Raw genomic sequence first — 26,058 nt, 5'->3', positions numbered from 1 at the left:
TGCCCCTTGCTCTGGAACACGCTGATTGGGAATGGATTTTGCAGCGGCCGGTCAGAACAGGACTTGCATCTCAGACAAGCAGCAGGAAAACAATGAACCCATGTGATCACTTCCCATCTCCATAACACTAGACTGGACGAAGTACCAGCAAATCAACTTCAGGAACCAATCCCACATGGCCAGTGAAAGAAAATTGCAAAAAACTCTGGAAGGCTAGTTTCTCTGACCCATTTCTAGCTTCCATGATTATTTCACTTCAATTCCCAATTTCTTTATTAATCTTCTTGCAGATAATATTAGGAAGTGTTATAGGAAATTAAGCAAAGTAAGACACTCCTGGTGATTGAAAACTGTTCACGAGGCTTCCTAAGCCTGTCTGTATTACTGGATTCAGAGAGAGATGCTCTCTTAAAAACACAAAAGCCCATGAAAGGACAAAGGGCCCATCTAATCTGTGTCTAGCTAAGGAAGGATTTCTCCATTCCCCATCACTACAGGCAGAAGGGCTTTGTTATCCCACACAGCCAATTGCCAGGTCTGCTCTCCAATGAAGACCCACTGAAGTCCTGTGTCAAATACCAGCACCTTCTTCCTTCCGCTGGAAGTTCATACCCAGGATCCCCTGTGCGCCGAGAATGGTTGCTGCTAGAGATTTATTGGACAAATGGCATTCTGAGCTCCATCCAGCAGCCTGGAAGGGAGATTCCCAGCCGGGTAGACAGGCTCTAGCTCGCTAGAAATAGCAGTGTGGACATGGAGGCGCTGGCAACAGCTCGGCTCAGACCCGGAGGTCGGGCAGACGTGGACTTGGGCCGCCACCACTGCGTCCACGGCTATTTTTAGTGCTCTAGTTCCAACTGAGCTAGCGTGAGTCTGTCTCCCCGTGCTGGGAATGACACCTCCCAGCTGCAGAAACACACAGAGTCCTAAGCAAGCAGCACGTCACCAGGAATGAACTGATGCAATATTTCACTTCAAGTTACACCCGACACTGGAACTGAGTGCTCAAGATGGCCATTGTGTTGAAATCACTTCGGTGCAGGAGTTCAAGGGGCAGCAAGGCCATGTAGACATTGACCAAGAACTTTACCATAAAGAAACTGTTTGCTTACTATGTGCAATTAACATCTCTAATGGACGCAATCCATCTGAACAGAACATCTACAGAGTTCTGGGAAATGCACTGGCACATTCTCTGGTAGGTTCCCTTCCTCCCCATCATCCCAGGCTATTTTCCTGCAACTTTGCTTTAAGTAAATGATTTACCCTGACCAGAGAGAAGAATTTATTGATTTTTTAAAAAACAGCATCTTATTTTTCCCCAAGTCCGTGGGAGGAAAAAGCCTTCATCTAAGTCTTCCAGTTTGTGTTGCGTTGTCTGTGTGGACAAGACCTCGGAGAGGGACAGCAGGGCCTCGTACTGGATGCAGACCACTGGATAGCAGCACTCGGCTATAACTTGGTGCTTTAATTTTTTAAGGAAGGAGGGCGTGGAACTTTTGTGGCAATGCCAATGAGTCAACAACAAATAACAACGGAAGCACTTTCTGAATAATAAGCATCCCTTTATTTGCTGACACCATTACAAAACCGGATTACATTAGCAACCAAAAAAGGAGTGTTTATTTGAGGCTGAAGTCAGAGGCCACTACTCCCAAAAATGTATCTAAGTAAAACAGTGTACAACATCAGTATTAAAATGTTATATTTATTCTGTTGCCATTGCCACTCTGGATTTTCTGAACAAGTTTTACTGCGCAAAATAAAAGAAAAGATTATACATTTACTGTATCTCCAGGAATGTAGAGGTCTAATTATCCAAACCATTTTTTATTATAAAACTAAACTCTGGAGGCGACTACAGAGTTTTTCTTCTTTAAATCAGTAGTCTAACAAGAATTAGAAAAGACAAAACTCTGTTCAGTGTTTGACGAAGTAGAAAGGGTGAAAACATAAATAAGGCTTTAATTTGGCAAAATATAATACAGTGCCTTCTGCTGTCCTCAGATTAATGATTCCCCTGTGACTTCATTCTGCAAGAGAAAGAAAATTAAATCCATTTAAGTCAAGGAGTTTATAAAGAATTACTGCTCAAAGACATTCACCTACAGCAAACACATTAGTTGAGTGGGCCACTCCAAAAACCAGGCTAGTGGCCACCTCGGTGGTTAAGTCCAGAACAGATACGGATGCCAAAGCCCAATGGTTGGGAGGATATTTACAGTGTCTCTTGTTACCCAAGGTACAAAGCAGTTCTTGAGAAACTTGAGCTTCCTGACCCCTCAGAAGACAGATGCCCTTGAGATAAAACCATGGATATTAAGAAGAGGAAGAAGAAAGCGCCTGTTCTAAATACAAGGGTGCGACAGCTCAGACACTGACTTCACCGAACATCCCTGTGTTCACAACCAAAAAACTTGAATGCCTAATTCTTATAAACCAAACCTCCAACTCTGTTCAGTCAGCTATAGCAGCTCTCCCCATTCAGACTGCTGCCTTCACAGTCCTCCATCTCTCTTTTAGCGGTCTCAGATCTGAGGGGTTCTGTAAGAAGTTCCAATACATCAGGCTTGTCCAACCTTTTGTCAGCTCAGGCCGTTTAACAGGTCATCAGCACTTGTCAGTCAGTTCTGCAAGGGTTTTTAAAAGGCAGCTCTGCATTGAAGTGTGCAAACCCAATAACACAAAAACATATGCCCTAATGCCTCCAGATTGAAGCTGAAGATATTTCTTATCACAGTGACTGTTCCACACTCTCACTACACGCTCAGTAAAATCTCACTCGGTTGTTTGTATACCCATTTCAAAGATACACCAGTATCTACGAGCCTTTGCACTGTTAACAGGAAAAGGAAAGTTAATATGTTAGCGCAGCAGGCACTATGGGAACAAACAGGACCTGGAAGACTCCTACATGGAAAAGTCAAGCATCTGTCAACAGAGGGAATGGAAAAAGAGGTGTCATTGTCGAGTCATAACCAGACAGTGAGCCCTCCGGCCTAGGAAGAGACGCAGAGAAGCCTGAGATCTGAGAAGGCTGAATGGAGGAGGGATGGAGAAAGGAATAAGAACTGGTCTGGTACCCTGAGGAAGCTTTGGCAGAACCTCTCTCTAAACCGTCAGAGTGAACAGCCATCAGACTTGTTCAAACCCAACTGCCCAGATGTTAGAGAATGCTTGTGAGAGACAGATAGCCTGGGTATGTCTACACTGCAATAAGACACCCACAGCTGGCCTATGTCAGCTGACTCAGACTCACAGGACTACAAAACTACACTGTAAACGTCCTGGCTCAGGCTGGAGACCAGGGTCTGGGACCCTCCCCCCTCACAGGGTCCCAGAGTCCCAGCCTGGACGTCTACACTGCAATTTTATAGCCCTGCAGCCCACGTCAGCCACGGCTGTTTTACTGCCGTGTCGACATACCTCTGGTTACAGCTAAACAGGGTCCATTTCCTACCTACTAGCTGATAGTGTTCTTTTCCCTTTGAGAGCATTTGGCTTATTGACACAAGCAACTTCTTGAGGTGTCCTATATCCTGGCTTAGGCTCACTGCTAGGTTTAGTCTTTTTTCAGTCAATTCCTGAAACGGAAGAAAAATAGAATTAAAATCTCATTTACAATCTAATTCCTGAGCACCTGGAATTAGATTCTCAATACAAAACAACGGCTTCTGACGCGTAGTTATATACACCATGCAACTCTGGCAACCATATCTCCACACGGAGAACACTGGAGAAAGTGAAGGACCCATCGTCCATTGATTTGGGACTTACACTTGTAGCGTGGTAGCCACAGTTAGTCAATGTCTGGCTGCTGGCAGCATAACACCAATATCCCGCAGGTCTGACTGAATATCTGATTAGACTACCGGACGCACGCCATTAGGCATGAATATTGGGTGCTGAGATAGCACGGTGAGCAGGAGAGGGCTCAGAACACAGCAATCTGACAGAATGATCAGTGAGTGAGGCGAGTCCGTTGGTATCCAATTGTATCCAGAAGGACCAAGTTTGCATCCTGGAGGAGTTCTGTACGTTTGTCATTCCAATCGACATGCTGCCGGTGGCGGGTGGAAGGGGCAAGGGAAATGGCTGTCTGGTTTACAGTAGGCTCTGTCCCCCTGCCTGTCCCCACACGCTGAGATCCTAGCAGTACAACAAGAAACCAATGCATTTTATAAACAGTTTGGTTTTCAGATGGATCTCGTGATTAGTAGCATATAATGGGGGTCATATCCTTGGGCATAAAGCTCCAGCTCCCACTCACTGGAGATGGCACACAGTTCTAGTCTCACATGCAGAAAGCTGGCCAAGTAACAGCAACTCAGATTTGTCATTCACGTGGAGGAGACAGCACTCCGATTCTGGCTCAGAATGCCTGCATAGCCATCAGCCAGCTGGCCGCTCTCCCACCCTCTGCCGCTGGGGTGGTTTCTTAGTCCAGTCCTGGGTAGAATCTATGGACTGACTCACTATCCCGTTGGCTATACTTCTCTGGCATTCACCAAATTTTAATATAACTGGCTAGAAAGTTAATAAGGCACTCAAACAGAACTGGAAGAGAGGACTATACACCTAGAAAGATCTAGAAAAAGGTCACGCTCCTGATGCAATCAAACTAGTTCCAGCCCTGTTCATCCAAAATTCTTATTTTGCACAAATAGATGACGTGCCCTTGGTTTTCGAACTTCACTCGTCATTTATTTTGTATCCCAGAAGTCAAACTTGCTCAGGTAAAACTAGAATCAAACATGATATCAACCCCCATTTATACTGCAAATATTACTGTCAGCAGAGGGTTCCATACAAGACCACCATACAAAAACATTGAGATTTTACTATTTTCATTCTGCTCAAACTCCGAAGCTGGAACACACTGGAGGAGCTTTCATTTGTAAATAGCCACACACAAAAAACCCTGACCTCAGCTGCTGCAATTATTCCAATACTCAGTTGGAATACAGAAAGGCACTTCCTGGGTGAAGTTTTCAGCATTAGTTTAACTTTGCTCTCTCTCTATCATTTGCAATTGTGACATTGACTTCAGTGGAAACAGAGTTAGATCTATGCTTAGTACTTTTGAAAAACCTACCTGATAGTTACAGAAAAATTAAAATTACAAGTTTGGACAGACATACTTTTAGAGCTGGTGAACATTAAGATATGGTTTTCAGGAGGTCCTCTTCCTCTGTTATCAGAACTAGTTCAACCACAACTAGATAATCTACTAAAATGTTCGTAATAATCAAGCCTTAAAATATATCTTTAGAAAACAGTTTGTCCAAGACACTAGTCATCTTAAAAGGTGGAAAGTGATCATGAAAAAAAATATGTACCCCATTTGGCTAAGATTATGGTTGGATGCATCAAAAAAATCAGTGAAGGACACTAAATCAAACCTACCAGCATTGTTGTGGTGTCCCAGATAAACTAAGACACAGAGGTTGGTAAGAGTATGTGAGGGCCATGTTTGCAGAGTAACAGCTTTGCAAACATGTTTCTCCACTGTAAAAATAACTGGGAATCTATATTAAATAAAGTAGCCACTATAAGTGATCAGACAATTAAATCTATGTATGTTGAACCTGAGAATTCTCTCAAGTGTTTAACATGGCTAAATAAGTCTGACTCCAAGTCACACTTGCCGTCTAGCAAATTAATGAACTACAGAATTAACTGACATCTGCATCTGGGCGCACAACAGATGGATTACACAATAACGAACAACTGGGACTGCTCCTCTCTTATAATAGGTAAATACAGGGTTTTATTCCCTCTTACACCTCTTCTCCTCTGGGGTAGAGTGCACTACTCTCTCTCTTTTCTCTCCACTGCTTCTTCTCTCTCTTCCTTTCACATTCATTGTATAATTTAGTTTCACGAATCTGGACTGACTAACACTTGTATTACATAAACCTCTTGGGATCAACTCCCAATTCCCCTACTTGGACTTGGGCTCAACCCACCACTGCCACAGCTGCTTTTGCCAGTTCTGCAGTTTTGGGGCTGCAATACTTTCTCTCTCATTGCTGTGGTCTCCCTTCACTCCTAGTTCTCCACTGCGAGGAAGAAAAGGTTCTGACTGGTGCATCCACGGCTGGTGAGGAGGAGGTGACTCCCTCGCTGCAGGCTTCCCACAGCCTGCCACCACCAACTTCTCTGCGTTCAGCTCTCCCGGGGCAGGTGGGGAGGCAGTATTTGTCCCGTGTACACCTCTCTAAAAAGACATTTGAAACAGAGCCAGAGAAAACTCCCATCCTGTGTGTCTGCAGCTCTCATCTTCCTGTCTGGACAGACGGCAAAGCCCATTGCTTAATTTCAGTCACACTGACTAGACAGGGCATTTCAAGCATTTAGCACAAAAGTAGGATTTTAGGTTTGGATTCAGAGATTAGAAATGGCTAAGATTGCAGCTGTGCTTTGTAGTGAGTTTATTCACTAGGTACAAAAGTATCCAGATGTTTGTGCAGAATCTGAGAACTCAGACAGCTCCTATCTGCAAGTTCCAACCTGGCATGTCCCTAGCACTCAGTGAGGCGTCTTCGAAGCCATCTGGGTAGTCGCATTAGTCGGGTTTCATAGCACTATAAAAGCAGGGAGTCTAAATGTGCAATGGTTCAAGTGCAGTCATCTTTTTCGTTAAGCAACCATAATTCACAACTGACGGAGCACAGAGGATCCCGCACCAGTGCAACTGGTGCTTGTGGTCGCTGCGTGGAAAGTGACTGAATCTCTTGACTGGTTTGCTTGACACCTCAGCCAGTATGTTACATTACCTCTGGGTTTGCACATTGTAGAACGTGGACACATGAAGCGTTTGCATTGCTATCCACCCAGAGAAATGCACATGGAGTTCTACAAGGGACAAGCTGGGGTGCGAATGTGTGACCCCCTGGCCAGTGTATATGACTCAGAGCATGCAAGTCTTCCAGTTCTTCCCATGAGAGCTCGTCTCTTCAGCTCATGCTCTAGAGACTCGCTTTCAGCTCTGGGCGTGTGCAGTTCAATCCCCAGTGCCAAGCCAAGACGAAGGCCATTACAAAAGCAGAGCAGTGGATAGGCATAAGCAAGCACAGGCCTCACGACCACTTTGGTAATGCAATCTGGCATAGCCAGAGAACCACAGCAACACTGGCCATCACCATATCTTCATGTGCCAGCAGGACAGGGCAACATCTTACATTTGGCAAACTCTGTATATCACAAGGAAGGTGAACATTCTGTCATGGGTAGTTTTAGTAAGAGCCAAGGACAAGTTAGGAAAACGTTTTTCACGAGGAGGGTGGTGAAGCACTGGAATGGGTTACCGAGGGAGGTGGTGGAATCTCCATCTTTAAAGGTTTTTAAGCTGAGGCTTGACAAAGCCCTGGCTGGGATGATTTAGCTGAGGTTAGTCCTGCTTTGAGCAGGGGGGTTGGACTAGATGACCTCCTGAGGTCCCTTCCAACTCTATGATAAGTCATGGGCAATAAACAGAATTTTACAGAAGCCGGGACCTCTCCCTGACTTTTACTATAAACATCCTGGGGAAGAGGGGAAATCCAGCAGGCCGGCCCAGCCTATCAGCTGTTCAGCGGCTAACAGCTGCTCCAGCCCTGCCCTAGAAGTCCCGGAGGTCCCAGAAAGTGTCGGAATCCATGACCTCCGTAACTAAATCGTATCCTTCATCACAAGGGAAGTTGCCAGTCTTGACACTTTAATAACTTCGTGGGACCAGATATATCTTTGGCTCCTGGCACTGCGGCTTGTGACGCAACAGTCAAACAGTGTCAATGACCGATTGCTTTCCAGACTGGCATTCATTTCTTCTAATAACTGCAGAGCAAGATTCTTCTATACTGCTGTGTGGTGAACTGTGATCCATTAGGCTTTTGAAGTTACTTTTACCTTCAGTAGCAAAATGGAGTCGATAGAAATGGCTTGTCCCACCCACATCTGCAGCTTCTCCCCCACCACCTCCAAGTATGGTATTTCTTCCACCCGTCTCAAAAAAAAAAAAAAAAAAAAAAAATCAGATCTTTGGATAATTAGTTCCCATAATTTAGCTGCTGAACAGTGGAAAGCTGTAGCAGACTTCCCCTGATGTTTTAGCTCATTAGCCTAATTTGCATGCTCAACCTTGGTATCTGTGGGCTCACGGAAGGCACCCAAGACGTTTAAGAAAAATCAGGCCTTCACTGATATTCACAGCTCGATGTCGGCTGTCCCACTCTGTAGCTGCCAAAAAATTTCAGCTGTAACCTTTCGATTTACAGCTATCACAGACGAGAATCACAAAACAGCCACACGCTCCAGAAAACTGCCAACCTGCCACACGAAGGGATTCTCAGGCTCATTGCTGACTGAAATGCAGACCAACGAGATTCTGCTGCCACGCCGGATCATGCTCCCTATGGGGCATCATCGTCTAAAGCAAGACCAAGGCACCATCAGGGGGCTGACCTGCTCCTCCCCTTGGGTAGGATGGCTCTGACCGAAGGTGTTAAGATGTGTGTTTCAATACTGAGACAGGACAAGGTGCCAGTCTCTGCATGGAATTGCATATTTCAGGGTGCCCATCAAATGTTTCATGTTTGCAGCTTGTTTAGTTACAGGAAGATCATTTTTAGCATCCCTGAACAAGGGGAGAAGTGTTGTTAAAACTCTTCCCTTCTACACCCAAAGGACCAGGCCAATTTTATTTCCATATTGAAAATCCTGTCTCAGGAGTCAACCCTCCTCTCCCACCCCTGAAGGTGAACTTGAAAGACAAGGGGTCATGGTGCAAATACTGGCAGAGCCCAAGTATAAAAACCCTTGTGACCCTCAGCATTGACAAGATACAGCTCAAAGAGGAAGCACTCCTGACATTTTTGGTGCTAGGGAAAATCTCCTGGCTCGATTTCAGTGCCAGTGGAATATTTTATGTTCTGTAGCTACAGCTCATTTCTCAGAGTTCACTCTTGGCATAAAATCTGGAGTACCCCTGGAGATGGACTCAAAGAAAATACTCACTGGCTCCGAGCAAACATCACTGTTCTCAATAACGTTGGTATCCCCGGCAGCTTTTCCTATTTCTCTCTCAAGAGATGCCAGAGACTCTTGGGCCTGTAGGGGAAAAACAGAGGCAGCAATTAAAGGCTGAAAAGCAAACTACCTGCTAGCTACTAATGATAGACTCACAGAAAATACGTGTTCTTGAGAAAAATCTGTTTTATGCCATGTTCCCTCAGGGGACCAAGCCAGTCGTTGAGACGGACGTGTCTTCTTACAATCTGATATTTTGCATGTCAGCCTGGCTACATTTGAAAGTTATGCTAGTGGGAAATTTTAATAGCCTTGTGTCAAGACATTAGGGAAAAGTTCAGCCACAGATCGTTTAATGTGAAAGACTAACTCGGATAAGCAGCTGAAACCTAGTTCATATATCTGCCATTTATACATAATACACTGAAAATCATCTAGGATGGCCTAGCGTTATCGCTGTTCAAGTGGGAATTAATCAATGCCCTCTTCCCATACGATATGTTTCTCTCACTCGCTTTGGTTTCTTGCATCTTAGAAAGCTTTTGAAAAGATATCGGTGGCCTTATTTGTGTATCCCTGCACCAAGAAAGCAGAGTTGCCGTAGTCGTTTGCCCCTCTCTCCCACTGCAATGTCCACCCTGCCAACAATACCGGCTTGCAGACCTACCTCTGCTACAGACATGGCTTCTTCTGTACAAACTACAGTCTTGGTCTGACATCTCCTCATGGAGCTCTAGTCGTCAGCTAAACGCTCAGCAGGGCTAAAACAGAGCTCTCCGTCTTCTCCCACGAAGGCCTCCCTGATACCTCCTCTCCATCAGTGGGAATGCCACTACCACCACCCTGCCTGTCACTTAGACCCACAACCTGGGTGTCCTCTTCAGCTCAGACCTCAAAGTTCTCAGAGTCAGACTATGTCTAAATCTTGCCAATTTTTGCTGCATAACGTCTCTAAGATACGGCCTTTCCTATCCATCCACTCAGCTAAAACTCTCATCCAAGCTCTCACCTTGATTACTGCAATACGCTTCTCTGCTGCCATGGCAAATGCAATCTTGCCCTGCTCCTATCCATTCAGAATGCTGCTGCAAAGATCACTTTCCTAGACCATCATTTTGACCGCGTGCCCCTCTCTAAATTACTTGTCCTCATTTGAGGCCTACCATTTACTATCAAGATGCTGAACCCAGCCTCCGCTGCCCACTTGTTAAGTTTTCAGACAAGCGCCTTTGTTGTTTTGCCCATGCTGCCTCTCACGTGGGAGAAGCTCCCCATAAACATTTGCAAAGCTACCTCATCACAGTCCTTCAAAACCATCCTTAGAACTCGTTTTCTCCATGATGCCTACCAAAAACCGAACAGTTCGGCTCTGGGGAAATGAGACCACTGCCGTCCTTGCTCACTTATATTGTCTCATTGAGTCCTTGAACGCCACCATCTGTCTGTATCCATCTATTGTCTTAAATTGGGGCAGGGACCCTCTTTTTGTTCTGTTTGTACAGCACCTAGCACATTGGGGTCCTGGTTCAAGGTTAGGGTTCCTAAGTGCTACCATAATCCAAATCATCATCTACAACCCTCGGGGTAGCAGAAGAGAGAACACACATGACTTTAAATGTTTCTGATAAGAGCAGTTGTTTCCATCAGGACGTCAGTGAAACACATTTGTAGTGTGATATGAAACTCTTCCCAAGATTAAAAGGCTGGCCTCACAACTGGCAAAGCTGCTTCTGCAGAACAATGGAGTGTTACATCCAGCTTGACTTAGGAAAAAAGGGCAAGAATCTGCCCTGTGCTAATGCACTCTGCTTTTGCACTGCTCCAGCAGCACAGAAGGGCATTAAAGCTGCCCTAAATGGCAAGCTAAGGGTTCCCTCGGCATGGGAGAGCGGCATAACCAGCCTCACACCACCCCTGCTCATTCTTCTAACAGAATAGGAGCATCAGTGATGAGATTGGTGAGCACCGTGCTCCAGTAACCCCAGGCCTTTGCAACAGCCTCGGTGGAGAAGTTACACACCAATACCATCTAAAACAAATTGCCAGCCCCAGGACTGAGAGCGACAGAAAGGTGGCATCAAGCTACCTTTGCCACCCTCTCACCCAAATGCACTGAGTGAAGCTTCCTCAAACCCAAGTATTGATCCCTTCCATGTGAGGTCAATTTATATTTTGATTCGGCACACCAGAATTTCTCTCACGTCTTAGGTTGTCCCCACTGCAAAACAGATATTGCAACAAATGCCAGTAAGGAATCATTCATCTCATGCAGTTACTTTTCTTTTCCAGATCTTGTAATATTGTAGGGTATATTCCAGTGACACACAGGGTATATGCATGGCTGCTGAATTCATTACTGCTAAGGACTGCTGTTAAGTGCATTATCTACCATGTTTTCATCAGCATGAACTCTAATGAACAGAGGACAGTTTTAAGCAGAGCAATCATTGGCTATACAGCTTTTCAGTGGTTTCCTTCTGACCCCATCCTATTCCTCAAGTAAGAAGATATGTATCTTAGTCAGATAGTGTGTCCAGTCTAGTCTAGGCTACACACAGTCCCACTGGCTAGAAATCAGAATTCGGACCCTAGAGTTTACAATCCCACTCTGCAAACATTCAGCTCCACATTTTATAGTCCACCTGTATTTGAGCACGATGGATCTACAGATGTCATTAGTGTCTGGTTAAAAATCAAGTTTTTTATATCATCTTAATATCTGCATCTGTTAAATAGCTCCCCTTACCTTAGGCAAGTCGCCAGCCACTGTCTGTCTCTCACTTAGATCAATTTTAAGTTTTGCTAGTGTTTCATTTAACTGTGTTTTCAGCTGTAAGATAGAAAGAAAGAGTAAGGCTCTTTCCCATTTAATTTGTATCCCTCTCGGATTAATCCAGTGCATCACTGATTGCAGAAGGGGAAAAAAAAATGACTCATTACTACACATCGGTGATTAGTCAACATGTGTTACAAAATTTACAAAGAAAGCCAAGGAGGAGAGATTCCATCTGTAAAGTTAAATGTAAGGAACAAAAGCTACAGAGAGAGAGCAGAGATTAAACTCAGTGTGACAACTGCATATGGTTTCAACTTTAAGCTCCATTGCCAGTATGAAAATTAGTACGCTAAGTTTATGAAAACCTTTTTTGTGGTCAGTGAAATAGGAATATTAGCGGAAAGGTTAATTCATAGCAAACATCCAGCGCTTAGGATATTGCCACCATATTACTAGCTCAGATCAAACAGCCAGCTCGCTACTAAAATTCACTGTTCAATACGCTCCAGGCTGTATTTGTCATCACAGTATGGCAACTGCTTGTTAGAAGCGTGTTCACTGCACCAGCATGCTAATGTCATGTCTCATGGTTTATCACCATCTATAAGAGATTAAAATGTTGATTGTGTTTAGATTTTACTATTTAGAAAACTAAACTATTTCTTTGTGTCGGTTGCACCAAAGTACAGCTGCTAAAGAATGATGGACATTTTAAGTATCTCCTTTTATTATTTTATTTGTATTGCTCTTGGACGTTGCATCCATCTCAACCCCTCTAGAGCTATGGCTGCAACACTTAATGCATGATCCTCAAAGGGCCAAGTTCACTAGAAGCCTTCAAGTGCTGGTCTGGTGGATTCCTGGTCAAGAATTCTTGTGAATTTCATTCCCCTGTATGGTACTTGTCTCTTACAAACACTCAAGGGTTTCCCTCTCTGCCAGAGGGGTATCCTTTTCCTGCTCCTGGGGAAGTGTCGCTAGTCCAAGGGAGGCTTTGCAGTTTCACCATCTTGCTGCTCCCTGTTTGCCTTGGAAATTAACCAATATTATACTTCGATATTTCACTGTCTCTCCCTCGAGCTCTTGCCTGCTTTAAACCCATCCAAACTCTAGACTATTCCTGTACATTTTGTATGTGGAAAAAGTAGAGTCAGTTTGCTACCTCATCACACACAAACAAGCAACAGGGAGAGTGAGGGGATGATGATAACACCACTACAGACTTAACTCATCCAGCACCACTGGGCTGCAGTTGCTTGGCTATCTTGCTACAGAGCTGGGATTTTTAGCTATTGCAGCTAGTCTGAGCAGTGAATGTTGCTACCGACATTCAGACTGTCTTATGGGCAGGGAAGTTATTGAGAATCCATCAGTATTTGTAACAGCCCTGCTAAACATATGCATTTCTCTCAGCAACTTTAATGTTCACTTTTTCAGGTGTGTTTTCAAATCTGTTTCCTTCAACCGTTAGGCCGTTTGCACAGCAATAATGTGCATGTTTACTCTCCAGAGAGGAAGCTGCAGTTGTTGACGTGGTTCTTACAAACCAGGATTTGAAGGCAAGAACACAAAGAGCACTCCACAGGTAACACCAGGTAATCCTAAATCTCCAAGAGCATCCAAAACTGTGACACCAATATGGGGGGAGAACAGCTGAGAGCTGGAAGAGCATCTGCATGCTAGTGAGAATGCCACTTGGCTTCTAGAATTGCCTGTGCATTACTAATCTCAAGTAGGTTTGGATTTTTTAAACTAGAGCAGGCTTGACCCAGACCAGATTTGTATCTGTGGACATGCTGGTCAGCATGATATTGCAATCCAGCCTGGGGAAATTAATGTTGGGTTTGCCAGCCTAGCGCTCTCTAAAAACAGAGACTGGAGACTAGGAGTGGGGAAAGACCCTCTGTGATTCTCGCTTGGACGGCACAAAGAAAGCATTGGTCCCATACTGGTACATTAAGACATCATCCCTTCCCAGAGCTTGAACACCAGCCATCCTGTGAAATGACTGGGAGTTAGAAAGGTATTTGAGTTGAATTAACCTTCATACTGGGAAATATGCATATGGATCTGAAGGCCAGACCTGGATTCATCCAGCTCTGCTTCGAAAAACCTACAAGTGGCAATATTAGTTACCGGGCAGTCTCTGGAATCAAAATGCAGCCTAGTGAACATTTATATGACAGCACCCAGAACGATCACTCAGCTGTTTCAACAACGAGAGTCCCGTAGCACCTTAAAGACTAACAAATTTCTGTAGGCATAAGCTTTCGTGGGCTGCAACCCCCTTCGTCAGCTGTTTCAGGCAGTGATAAATCACTGAACAGTTGGAACAAATCAGAGACATTTTGGCCAATTCGCACATGCCCAGAGTTACTTCCTGCATGCTTTAACAACTAGAATTATGGCGGGTGGTTCCCACTCTTCTCCTTCATGTTTGTGTTCTAGATATCTTTGAAAGAAAGCCCAAAGTTGATTCTCTAAGTTAGGTTGATCAGCTCACACACAATTTCGGTAAGTCCAAGTGTCATAACTGCAGCTACACTAGTTTGTCTACATTACATGAAAAGCTGATCCTGAAAAAGTTTATTGAAGTATGAAAATCTTAAGGCTTACACCTGTTCTAAAGAGCCAGTAGTGCTATCATTAGGAGCAGAGAAAGACAAACTGCGAAAGTCATACTACAAAAATGATATTGCAATGGACAAAAATACCAAGCTGAAGAGGTTAGACAGACAGACAGGATTTGGAATGGTTTCTCCACTTAAGCGTAATTTGTGCCCACTGGAGAACACGTTTCTTACCAAATTTAACTCTTCATTCTGTCTTACTGCTTCAGAATATGAATCGTCAAGTTTTTTCTGCAATTCAGTCAACAGATCTTTGAGCTGAAATGAAGTTTAGAGTTTTTAAGATTTGTCTCCTTATGATACCCGTTTGTCTTCTGCTCAGTTATTAGTGTGTCCATCTACCCAAAAATCACAAGCACCAACTCCTCAACTCTGACAGTTAAGCATTCTAGCATTATGCCAACTGACATACTGCCATAGATAAAGCAAAAGGAACGTAGTTTTGTCGGTTACGTTTACCTCTCTGACTTCTGAAACGTAACTGGATCGCTCTATTTCTGCCTTTTCTAGTTCACTTTCCAAATGTTCTCTCTCTTTTTTAAGCTAGAAACAGAAAAAACACAGTTAACATATACAGTTTCCAATGGTTTCTTTTCATGGCTATTGTTTTCTTAACAAACATTACTGGTGAATATAAAATAATTGTTTATATTCTCAAACCTTGCAACTGCACAGGTTGGCAATTGAAATCCAGGTTTGCCTACAATTTATTTGATCTTTGAACACAACAAAAAGTCCAAGATTTTTAAAAATGTTAGCCTGAAGTTCCGCTCTTAAGACTAGATGTAGGGGCCTTCATAAGAGACCTGATTGCCGTAGGTGGTGAGCACCCAGCAGCTCCCACTAACTTGAACAGGTGCTCAACACTTATGAAAATCAAGCCATTTATGGAAGTGCCTAAATCTAGTCTTCAGAGCCCAACTTCAAGGCACCCACTTTTTCAAAATCTTGTCCCAAAGGCCTTAGAGTTGAATCTACAATACAGCTCCATCTACAAGACAAAACTGTTCTACCTGTGAGAAATAGTTCCCAAAAAGGTTTCAAATTTAAGAAGTGACTTCAGTTTTATATATTATCTAATGGAAAGCTTCAAAGTGATGAAATGTTTAAACGTACAGTTTCAGCTTCTTTGATTTCTTCCTTTAATCTCTCTACCTCATGCTCCAATGAACCGACTGAAGAGCGCATCTGCAGTTTTCAACACAAATGAATATATAATTTAAGGTTCCCAGAGATATCAGAGCCACAGTAATTCAACTAAAAACAGAATCTTGGTACAGTACACATTTTGTAAAACAGTCAAGTCTTGGGTATGTGTGTGTGTGTGGGCCACACACACACACACACACACACACGCACACCTCCCCATCACAATACAAAGAATCCTCGGCTTCAGATATATAGATTCCACATAAACAAGACATTAATTAAACAGTGCTAAACCCAGCCCTCTAATTATTCATACTAAAGGCAAATGTCCTTCATGTTTGCTTGATAGAGAAGATGGTGTCCATTCAAACTATAAATAGCTAAACCCAGCAGATTTTGCCATATTAAAAATCTGTATTATGGCAGCAGATGGTAGTGAATCTATAGTTATAGATATGTCAGCCTTTTATAAACCTTTTCAAGAAGAGGTTTGTAATTCAGCTATACACATTTGCTCCAAGTTGATACCCTGGCTTTCAAATTCTCAGCCTAGAAGTAGTTTAGAAAATTTCTTCTTGAAAAAGTGGTTTGACCTATTTTAATTCTGGGTTGGGGAAGGAAGTGTATTATAGTTACAAGTTTCTTTTCTGCTGCTCATGCTATAAATTGATCCTTTTCTAAAAAGGAAGCTTGCAGATGGTTTCAAGAGTAATTAGTCCACATGGATTTCAGTCATGTTTTAACAGCTGCAGAGAAATGGTTATGAATCTACTGTAGTTAAACTTGACACCGCCACCCGGTTCTGTATACACTGATGGCTCGTTGTTTGCATATTCCAAATTGACAATGAGAAAATGGAAGTCTGAAGGAAGTTTGGACAATGATTTATTGGGGCAGAAGAATTCAGACCTTAGGGCATGTCAGTGACTCCTGGATTTTGTTGGATACAGAATTCTCAACTTCCTGTCCTATCTGTTATGCAATGTTACCGTGTACTATTAAACAGCTGCCACCCCAGAAATAGCTGCATCATTGCAACAGTAAAAAAGGATTTCACTACAGTTGTATGGTACTTTGTAAAATAATTGGAGTTCCTTTGGGATAAAAGACAACAGTATAAATATTTTCTTTGTTTGGCATTACTACTGTAAGGACCTGCCACACAAATCTAAGACCCTCAGTACGTAGAGGTCTCTTGCCAAAGAAAGGCCGATCTTACACACAGAGAGATACAGGGTATTTCATTGTACTGATTACAGACTGATTTAACTTTGCCTAACCATTGTTTATGTGTCATCACCTAGCAAATGAGGTTTGCAAAATATTCTAGTGTTAGTCTGAACCACACACAACATACCCAAAAGAAATGAAAGAAGGTTCATAAGACAGATCTTTATAAATACCTGTCTAAGCTCCTTCTGTGACTCTTCGATTTTTATTTTCCATTTGCTCTCCTCCTCTTCCACACTCCTCTGCAGTCTTTGTAAAATCCCCTCCTAACACAGGATTTTAGTTAATTTCATGATAGGAAGACTGACAGTTTGCAGTGTCATTGGGTGAAAGCGACAGGGTTCCCTACCGTCTCTGCAAGGACTGCCTTGTACTTCTCACACTCGAGCTGTAACATTATATGCATCTCCTCAGCCTCCTTCAGCTTCTGCTCCATAGCCTGCAAGAAAGGGGGTGGGGAGGGAAATGCCACGTATTTTACATCAAACGTCACAGAGTTATGTTCTATGATTAATCACCCTAATGTAACAATCAAGCCCTCAGTGACGCACATTTAACAGGACTTTATATCCTCCAACAGCATGGAAAGGGAAGCATTCAAATGACATCAGGTACAACATTCAACTAAGGTTCTTCCTATGTGACTTTAATCTGTGTAATTATAAATTATTGTGGTGCTATTGAAAACAAGAAGTAAGCCTATGTACTCTAAACAGCACTGATCTAATGAAAGGGTCTTAATACACCATGGAATCTGGGAACGCTGGGCCGGGCATATGAATGAATACTGGTTTTAGCAGCATGCAATTGCATGCTGCATAAAGTGTCCCGGTACACTGGGTTATAATGAAGAGTGTTGTAGATGTCTGACTTAAGTTAATCAAGAGCTATAAACGTGAGCAGTTTTCTCTAAAAATGGAGAACGAACACCAGCTGGTGCTGTGTTTCAGCGTTACCTGACAGAGAGACTCAATGTTTATTAATGTCATGACACTGCAGCAGTCGTAGAAGGGAAGGGGAAGTTTAATTGGAAGCCACTAAAGAACGGCTAACCCGTCTTTCAGTAACAGTGACCCTCTGGGGCTCGTTGTCCACACAGATTCCACTCTTGGCGCATATGGGCCCTGTGTGTGTAAAATCAGATTCTTCTGGCCCAGCAGTGTCCATTGGGGCCACACCTGCACCCTACATCTCCTCACACACCTCCTGGCCTCCACCCAAGGGCATGAATGGCCCAACTGTCACTCAACTCCTTCACCAATATGGTGTCCAGAGGATTCCGCTGATTAACAGTAGCCCAGAGAAGCAGACAGACACTGCTGAGGTTCTGTCTCCCTGCCACAGGGGGTAAGGAGGATCTGAAGCACAATTGGACCCACTGCACCCACCACACACTGGGGTGGCCAGGGTACGAGGATACCTATGGGGAAGTTGCAGCCCCAGCAGACCGCGATGGCCAAAAAAATCTGATGTCGCACACAGGGGGCGCATGTCTCCAACAGTGCTATTCACAGACAAGCTCTCAAAGAACCACCAGTTCTTTTTACGGCATCATTATGTAGTGTCGCTTTTACAATGTTGCAAGATGTTTTTGTTTGCCTTTTTAGAAACTGCTCAGATCCCTTCATTATAGAAGTTTTGTTGATATCATTATGAATGTCAATTTTTATGCAGCCTGTTATCTGACTTCAACCTCACAAGCAACTCACAAATTTAAACAGAAGATGTATGCCTGCACAGGGCATCTTATGCTGTTTGTACCGACCTTAACCTCCTCTGACCCGGAGGCCTCTCTTAAATATTCTCTTGCTGTCTTTTCAAACCCACGTATCCATTCACTGTGGCTCTGTTAGGAAAAATGCATGCAATTAAAACCATCTACAATTTAATATCTGATCAAGAAGCTTATTTTAGAAATGCTTGTTTCCTAACAAATTATGGGGTGGATTTTCACTCAGTGCACAAGAATCTAATCCACAGCTCCTATTTGAAGGAGCTGCATATCCAGTTTTGTGCACTTAAACCTGACAGCTAGAGTCCCTGATGGAGTGACACATTGCAAAATGGTAGTTTACAAAACCATGTGTATTTATGTAATCTGTAAAGGCTAGGATACTGCAACAGGTATTTCTAAGGACCAGGAGAGCATCATTTTTCAAGATCCCTGTACATTAAGCTGGTTCTTGCCACACGGATGGAAAGACCTCGCCAGGAAAGTGACTATGTAAGAGTGATGTGAATAGTCCTATGTGAACTAGAATTAGATGTACAAATTATAAATAAGGTCAGAACTATGCAGTCTTCAAGTGTTTATTTTAAACACTCCTAAGATTTTAAAACAAAAAATATAGCCGCATGCATTGTAACTGCAATTCCTCTCCCGCACACCACCTGGACACATTGAGGTTGACTCTCAGAATCACGCACAATACTTTTTCATACCTTTGAAAACATTCTGGACTCAAACCAGTTTCTTCTCTAGTTATCAAACTACTTTAGAAACAGACTAGAACGAAGTCTGTTAACAGGAGCTGACGCTTCTCAGCTCATCTGGGAAGCCGAGCCATAATTATTTGTACTGTAGTAAAACCTAAAAAGGCTCCAGTCAGATACTGAGGCCCACTGTGCTAGGCAGTAGACAAATACCTGCCCTAAAAAGTTGGCAATCTTGGTAAATGTCAGGACATAACAGGCAGGTGAAACAGATCCTAAGGAGGCAGCATAATGCAACAGTAATATGACAATGTTTTGCACAGACTTGCTGTGTGCACCGCTGTCACCAGCTGGCAGGGTAAGTAAAGAGCATGTCTGATTAGATGCAATGGAGTACACATACTAGCTTATCTTACCAAGTTGGAAGGAAGAGACACCTTGGGAAACAGTTTCTGCAGCAATTCTCTAGTTTCCATCTCCACAGCCTCCAAGTATTGCTGCCTTTCCTGCATTGAGAGAGAATGGGTCTCATGAAGCAAGTAATAAATTTCATAGACATGGCACTGTCCTTTTCTAGGCCTAAAATAGCACATCTAAACCAGGGCTTAGTTTTAAACTAACATAGGCTTCATAATTTCAAATATGGCCAGTATTTTTCTGGTGCTGAATTGCTTCAGAACTTGGCCTTCACATTGTTCATGATTATCTTTTTATTTGCATAAAATTCTCCTCCAATCTAAAGCATTCCTATGGAATTTTCTAGGATCGCTCAGTCACCCTATCAGAACACAGACTATACTGTGCAGAGCAAATGCATTCTCAGATCATGTTGACAACTTCAAATCAGGAATAAAAATTAAAGTGATATTTTAATAGTAAAAAAATTAGAAATTGGAATGTAGAAAGAATCCATATTGGTTCTGATCAACACAATCCATTTTTTTAAAATCACCCCCAAAAAGCCTCCTAATTTAGAATTAAAGACAAAGAGGAAATGTGTTAATGCACATTTGAACCCGACCAAGAAAGCAATGTTAACTTTTCTAGATTTTATTTTACTCCCTCCTGTCCTCTGTCCCAGAGCCCCAGATGAAATGGAAAATAATTATTAGAGATGGGTGAGATTCTATACGTTTCATTTGCCTTTTTGTGTGCCACAAATAGTAAAACGCAATCTGAGCCCAATGACAAAACACAGTATTATTTTAGGGAACATTAATATTAAAAAGGACCATTTAGGAAATGTTTGATTGCCATATTTGTAATTGATGGGTTTGTATGGATTTTTTGCCAGTCAGTTAACACACTCCTCTTTACTCGGGATCATTGGATTTATTTTTTAAATAAGGTAAGCTGTACCAATTGTGCTCAAGGCAACTTTCAAGAAGCACTCCTCACTAATACAATTTGATTTTCTTCTAAATTTGACATACGAGTTACTGAGCCTCCTACTCTGCAGTTACTCGGCTGAAAGTGACATCTGCAGCCTTACTAGTTTGGGATCCAGTTCTAGAAACAGATGGGAGAGACACGAGGCCGTGAAGCTAAGGTGTTAAATTTAAGGTTAGTTTTCAGCAGTATAGGCTTCACTGATAAGCAAATGCCTGTTTCATCAAAAAAATCTTCAGATTAAAGAAGAGCAAATAAATGTAGCGAGAAGCAGCTACAGAAGCACATTTTTCAGAATGCTGGGCTGAGCAAAGAGCAAGCAGCTTTCTTTTGAAACATCTTTGAGATACAGTCCTATTTCTCCCCTTCCTCCAGCTAGCTGACCCTTGGCCCTCTTCTCCCCCCCCCCTTTTTTTTTTTTTTAAATGAAACAGTACTTTTACTATTTTGACACTTCATGAATTTTAGCCCAAGTTTTCTCCGAACAATGCAGCCACAATTCCATGATTACACTCTGAATGTGTGTTTCAGTGGAGATTTCCGTTTCCTATGCTTTCAAGAATATGAATTTTCCACTAAATTGGGTAGCATGATTTTTCATTGAGGTTTTTTAAAATAATCCAGTCATTCCTATTCATTAGGCAATAAGCTCATTCAATTTGACCCGAAAGAGAAAGGCCACCGTGTCCACTGAAAACAGTTCAGGCATAAAGCTTAGGGACTTGCTTTTGAGAGTTCACCACAAGGACAATGATTCTAACAATTATGCAAACAAAAACAAATCAGCATGCCCACAAATTAAGAAAAATAAAAGTAATTTAAGACAACAGGTAGAAGCAGAGGTGAAAGTATATGAAAGCGCATTCAGAACAGACTATTTAAATTGCAGTAAAAGTTAAATGCTTCAATTTGAATTAAAAAAAAAATCAGCTGCAGATTCGTTTCTAGTTTAATGCATTGTTTCTACCAGTTAACATTACAACCTTGGCAGTCTTGTTCACTTTGTCCTGCAGCAATTTTTCAGTTGATGCCAATGCTTCCATTGCTTTCCAGTTTTTCTCCCGAAGGTCCTAATCATTTTTAGAAAGAATGATTTCAGTTCATCCAATATTCAAACTGTTTCTGCGTTTACTTCAGAGGTATATTTTGCATTACACTCAGTAATTTGCATTTAAATGCTGGTTACTGCAAGATGATTTTGCTGAGTAAGATGATGTACACTAGCAAAAACAAGTGTGATGTTTAAGAGTTTGAATGAAGAAAGAAAAAATGCCAATTTCCCACACATACACCTGCCCGTGTACTCAGACCTGTCCCAGGTTTATTGTACAACAAACATATTATTGCTGTGCTGGCAACCATGCACTTTGACTGCCCTTGTGAGAAGAGAGAGGAAAGTACTCAGAAGTGAGGAACACAGACACCAAACCACAGATTACAAAACAGATCTTTAGGCACGTGGAGCTGCATAATCTAGAATGACTAAATACACGTGGAAGTGTATATGCTTAAATCCAAATCTTGCAATAGGATCCCCTCAGGTAGATCCTTGCACCCAAGTGCGGGATTGGGGCCTTAAACACAGAGCTCATCCTCGCTATATGGAATTAAAGAGACGCCAGCTTCATTTCAAACCCACCCTGAAATTTGGCAGGTCTTGCCAGAGCAATGAGCATCGTCTCAATCTGCCCAAGAATGATTCAGTAATTTGCTGTGCTCCTACTTCTTTCTTGGCAAGGTCATCAAACATGGACTGGCATGGACCGCTGTCGGAAGACAGGATACTGGGCTAGATGGACCATCGGTCTGACCCAGTATAGCCGTTCTTATGTATGCCACAAAACAAATCATATTTCACAGTTAGGAGTTCGAGGTAATTAGTTAACTCGATTTGAAGATAAAATATTGCACCTCCATTATCTGGAAAGGGTTGCTCGGTTGGGAAGAAAAGGACTGTTGGTACTTGGGTCCTTGCCTTTCCCAGCCTTCAAAATTAACAATAAGTCCTTGGCAAACTACCGATTTGACTGCTGCATTTTTAGTTACTACGTAAAAGGCATGAAATCCAAACGTACATTCAACATTTTTGCATCACCACTTCGATTGCCTGAATATCCCAATCGCAATGTACTTGTCACAGAAGAGCAAGCACATCCAGGATAAATTTTGTAGTGGCATCTGAACCTTTGAACCTAAAGGTGTGTTCTCCCATTAGCATTAACTGGACTTGCGTGTGTAGTGAAGGGGGCACGTACAGCCATGGGCGCAAGGTTTGTATAATTTTCGGTGGTGCCCAGAACGGGTCCAAGTCCCGTCCCCCACACCTGCCTTGTAAGCCCCTTAGGGAGGGGGGCAGCCGCGCCAAAGTGAGAGAGGGGAGGGGCTGGGAGGTGGGATCGGCTGCTGCATTGCTTGGGGCAGGAGCGGCTCCTGGCCAGGGCACTGGGCCCACATGGGAGAGAGGCGGGGGGAAGGGCCGGCCATGCTGCTTGGGGGCAAGGCCGGCACCGGAGAGGCACCTGGCCAACCGCTGAGAGTGTGTCCGGGGGGTGGGGAGGGGGGGCAGAATGGCCAGGCTGCCCTGGGCACTGGGGGCCACTGCGCTCTGCCCTGCACGGCCAAGTGCCACTGGAAGCTCTCTGGCTGCCCCCCCACCCAGCAGCACAGAGATATTGGTGAAGCCAGGCCCACATTCCTGAATATTGGTGGAGCAAGGACACCACGAGCCCATATAACTCGCCACCCATGTGTAGACCTGGTATTCCATAGAACGAGCCCAGCTCTACAAGATCAATTTACTTTCCAACACTAACTAGTCTGAGAACACATGTTCACTGGTCAACTCCCCACCATTTCTGGTTTTGATTCGGTGCCGCTCACCATAGACAGCTAGCAAGTTCTCTTTTTAGGATTTTCTTGTATTATAGGTGTCCCCTCTACATCAGGCAGCCAGAAGTTTCTTGACAGATGTGCATCATTGATTCTTACATGCCGTTTTGCTTTATAAATAGCTTTGATCTGTTGGGGTTTGTCAATGTTTATGTATTCATTTTCTCCTATTAAAACACCCACAGCATCCTTCTCCCATGCCAGCACGGGATTCAGATCCCCGTTCTCCAGTCTGGCACAGATTATGCATGTTGCGGAAGCAATGCAGTAGGTTAATGAGCAGAAAGAGAGGAGTGCGAATATCACTTTGTTTCACCCACCGTCTGACAATTGGAACGCCACCAATGGCTGCAGTAGAATGAATCCTTGCTGCCCTTCACCTCTCACTGGAAGAACTGGGATTAGAAATTTTTAGAAGTGGGGGAAGCCAGATTTGAGTCCTGAAAGTATCGTCTTTCTGTGCTGTCCACGCAAAGGCAAGTCTTTGCCCCCCAATTTTCCCCCGTGAGAGTCTAAGTTTGAGTGTACAGTTAACCACGCTGAACTTAAGTTTATGAAAATGCCATTAGATCTTGATCTCCAGCAATTTCACCTTCCTCAGTGATTAAGAGAATGTAGAGAGATCGAATAACACAACTCAAGTGTTTGGCAAACTAAGGGATTCTTAGGGTAGCTGCTCCCAAGACAGAAACAAAAGGAGTTTAAGTGAGCACACAGCCTGGTACCGGGCTAAAGAACAGGGGTTGTTTTCATGGCAGCACAATATTGTACAAGGTTTAGTTTTGTGCACACAGAAAGACCCTGGAGTTTTTGAAGGATTTACTTACATTGTTCTTTTTCCTCTGTTGCTCAACAGCGTTTTGCAGCTGGCCTAGGTCATTTCGGAGACTGGTGATTTCTGTCTCTTTCCCTGCAATACTGAATGGGCAGAACAGTCACACACAAGTTTGGAAATCTTCACATGCAAACTACTTAAGAGGTTTTCTCCCACTCCGCTTGTAGTGAAGGCAAATTAATGTAACCTGTGCTCATCGACTTGACAACACACTTGCTTTCTACTGGTTTGTGGCCCACACGCTGCTGCAACGAAGGCTCTTTGCCCACACTGGTGTAATAAGCCGTTTGGCATCATGCCCACAGAAGCATTCTCTACCTTTTAGATGGTAAAGCAGGTCGCTATTAACTAAGAACACAACAGCAGCCATACTGGGTCAGGCCAATGGTCCAGCTAGTGCAATATCCTGTTTCAGACAGTGACCAGTGTACAAAACAGGGCATTTTTAGAGATCCACCCTATCTTGCACAGAGTCATGATCATGCACTACTCTCTGAACAAAAACACTCAATTTCAAACACCTAGTCTTCATCTGAAAGGTCTTACGTAACCGTGCACATCTTTGCTCTTGCTCCCAATGCTTTTGCCTTACTGCTCATCTTAGTTCCACCCCCCATACACACACACACACACACACACACACACACAACACACACACACACACACACACACACACACGTCTTTGGGCCAGCACCCCTCTCTCATTGCCTGCCAGACACCTTTCTACAAATCACTCCTCAAAACCCATTTCTTCCAGAAATCCTTTTAATTGCTCACCCGCAGTTATCTACTTCCTCCCCTTCTGCAACAAACTGACATCCTATTTTAGATTGCAGGCTCTGTGGAGAAGGAAGCATGTCTGCCTAGGTCTGCAGAGCCCAGTGCAAGGTATTCAGCAGTATTTAAGTGATTGTAAACCAAGCAGAGAGAAAAAATTGGCACTTCTTAATGCATGAGAGCGAGAGCAAAAGACCATTATGCACACTGTAAGCAAGGGCTGCATAACCTTTTGCATGGTTCTTTCAACATGCTTCACTTCTAGCTTGTAACACCCTGTCATTCCTGAGCTGTTCCTCGAGAGGATATTTAAGCCATACAGGCGGTTTCATGACATGCACAACAATTCACTGGGAAGCAGAGATCTAAAAATTCACTTTGCTTGGAACCTTAAATGAATTTTAATCTCAGCCACCAGATGTGTAAGGTTAACCCATTAACCTGGAGCATATTTAATTTTAAACTCTAAGAAATATGTTGCTTCCACTGTGCCCTGAACACACAATATGAGAGATTCAGGGTTTGCAAAACACTTGGGCTAAGGACTGCGATTCAGAATTGTATCTGTGAAGCCCCCATTTATCAGACACCTAATTTATTACTGGTCATTTCTCACTCACATGCCTGATGCTTTTGAAAAGCACTTGGTTTGTATCAGGTACGAGTTTTGAGTGCAGTAATGGAAGTCACATGCATTAAAACAATGACTAGCAATACTTACATTTGCAGCAGCTCTTCAGTTCGGACAGCCCGAGATGCCTACAAATAGATCAGAAATGTCTTAAACCAGATTAAAAACAGTAGCTGGGAGTGCTGTGAGGTGCTTTGCTTTGCTCACCAGCACTCCCTGCCAGATTAAGCAGCAGCATTAACAGCCTCCAAGGGAATCCTGCCCAGTTTTCTTTGGCCAGAAGGTTGGTGACCATGGCATGTGGCCTGAA

General features: G+C 43.3%; 1 protein-coding gene across 11 annotated transcripts in view; it reads right to left on the bottom strand.

Moving 5' to 3' along the window:
• Positions 1 to 1,544: 1,544 nt before the first annotated feature.
• The window catches only part of KTN1 (kinectin 1), a 105,416-nt gene continuing 80,902 nt past the window's right edge, over positions 1,545 to 26,058 (bottom strand). For 3 of the 11 annotated variants that reach the window (XM_067554828.1, XM_067554827.1, XM_067554829.1), the window contains exons 31-44: positions 25,839 to 25,876; positions 24,333 to 24,423; positions 21,600 to 21,686; positions 19,644 to 19,733; positions 18,560 to 18,640; positions 17,144 to 17,233; positions 16,968 to 17,060; positions 15,532 to 15,603; positions 14,875 to 14,958; positions 14,590 to 14,673; positions 11,756 to 11,839; positions 8,998 to 9,090; positions 3,465 to 3,584; positions 1,545 to 2,033 (exon numbers count right to left, since the gene is read on the bottom strand). In XM_067554828.1, the coding sequence (XP_067410929.1) occupies positions 2,004 to 2,033; positions 3,465 to 3,584; positions 8,998 to 9,090; positions 11,756 to 11,839; positions 14,590 to 14,673; positions 14,875 to 14,958; positions 15,532 to 15,603; positions 16,968 to 17,060; positions 17,144 to 17,233; positions 18,560 to 18,640; positions 19,644 to 19,733; positions 21,600 to 21,686; positions 24,333 to 24,423; positions 25,839 to 25,876 (1,137 nt within the window). In that variant the 3' untranslated portion in view covers positions 1,545 to 2,003. Of the gene's footprint in view, positions 2,034 to 3,460; positions 3,585 to 8,997; positions 9,091 to 11,755; positions 11,840 to 14,589; positions 14,674 to 14,874; positions 14,959 to 15,531; positions 15,604 to 16,967; positions 17,061 to 17,143; positions 17,234 to 18,559; positions 18,641 to 19,643; positions 19,734 to 21,599; positions 21,687 to 24,332; positions 24,424 to 25,838; positions 25,877 to 26,058 lie in introns of all 11 variants that reach the window. The other 8 variants (XM_067554832.1, XM_067554837.1, XM_067554831.1 and 5 more) reach the window with 5 other exon arrangements.

This window comes from Emydura macquarii, unplaced genomic scaffold (genome assembly GCF_026122565.2).
Source record: "Emydura macquarii macquarii isolate MOO-44397 ecotype Brisbane River unplaced genomic scaffold, CSIRO-AGI_Emac_v2 contig_1551, whole genome shotgun sequence".
Classification (NCBI taxonomy): domain Eukaryota; kingdom Metazoa; phylum Chordata; order Testudines; family Chelidae; genus Emydura; species Emydura macquarii.
The sequence above is the reverse complement of the archived record's forward strand: the minus strand, read 5'-3'. Positions and strand labels throughout refer to the sequence as shown.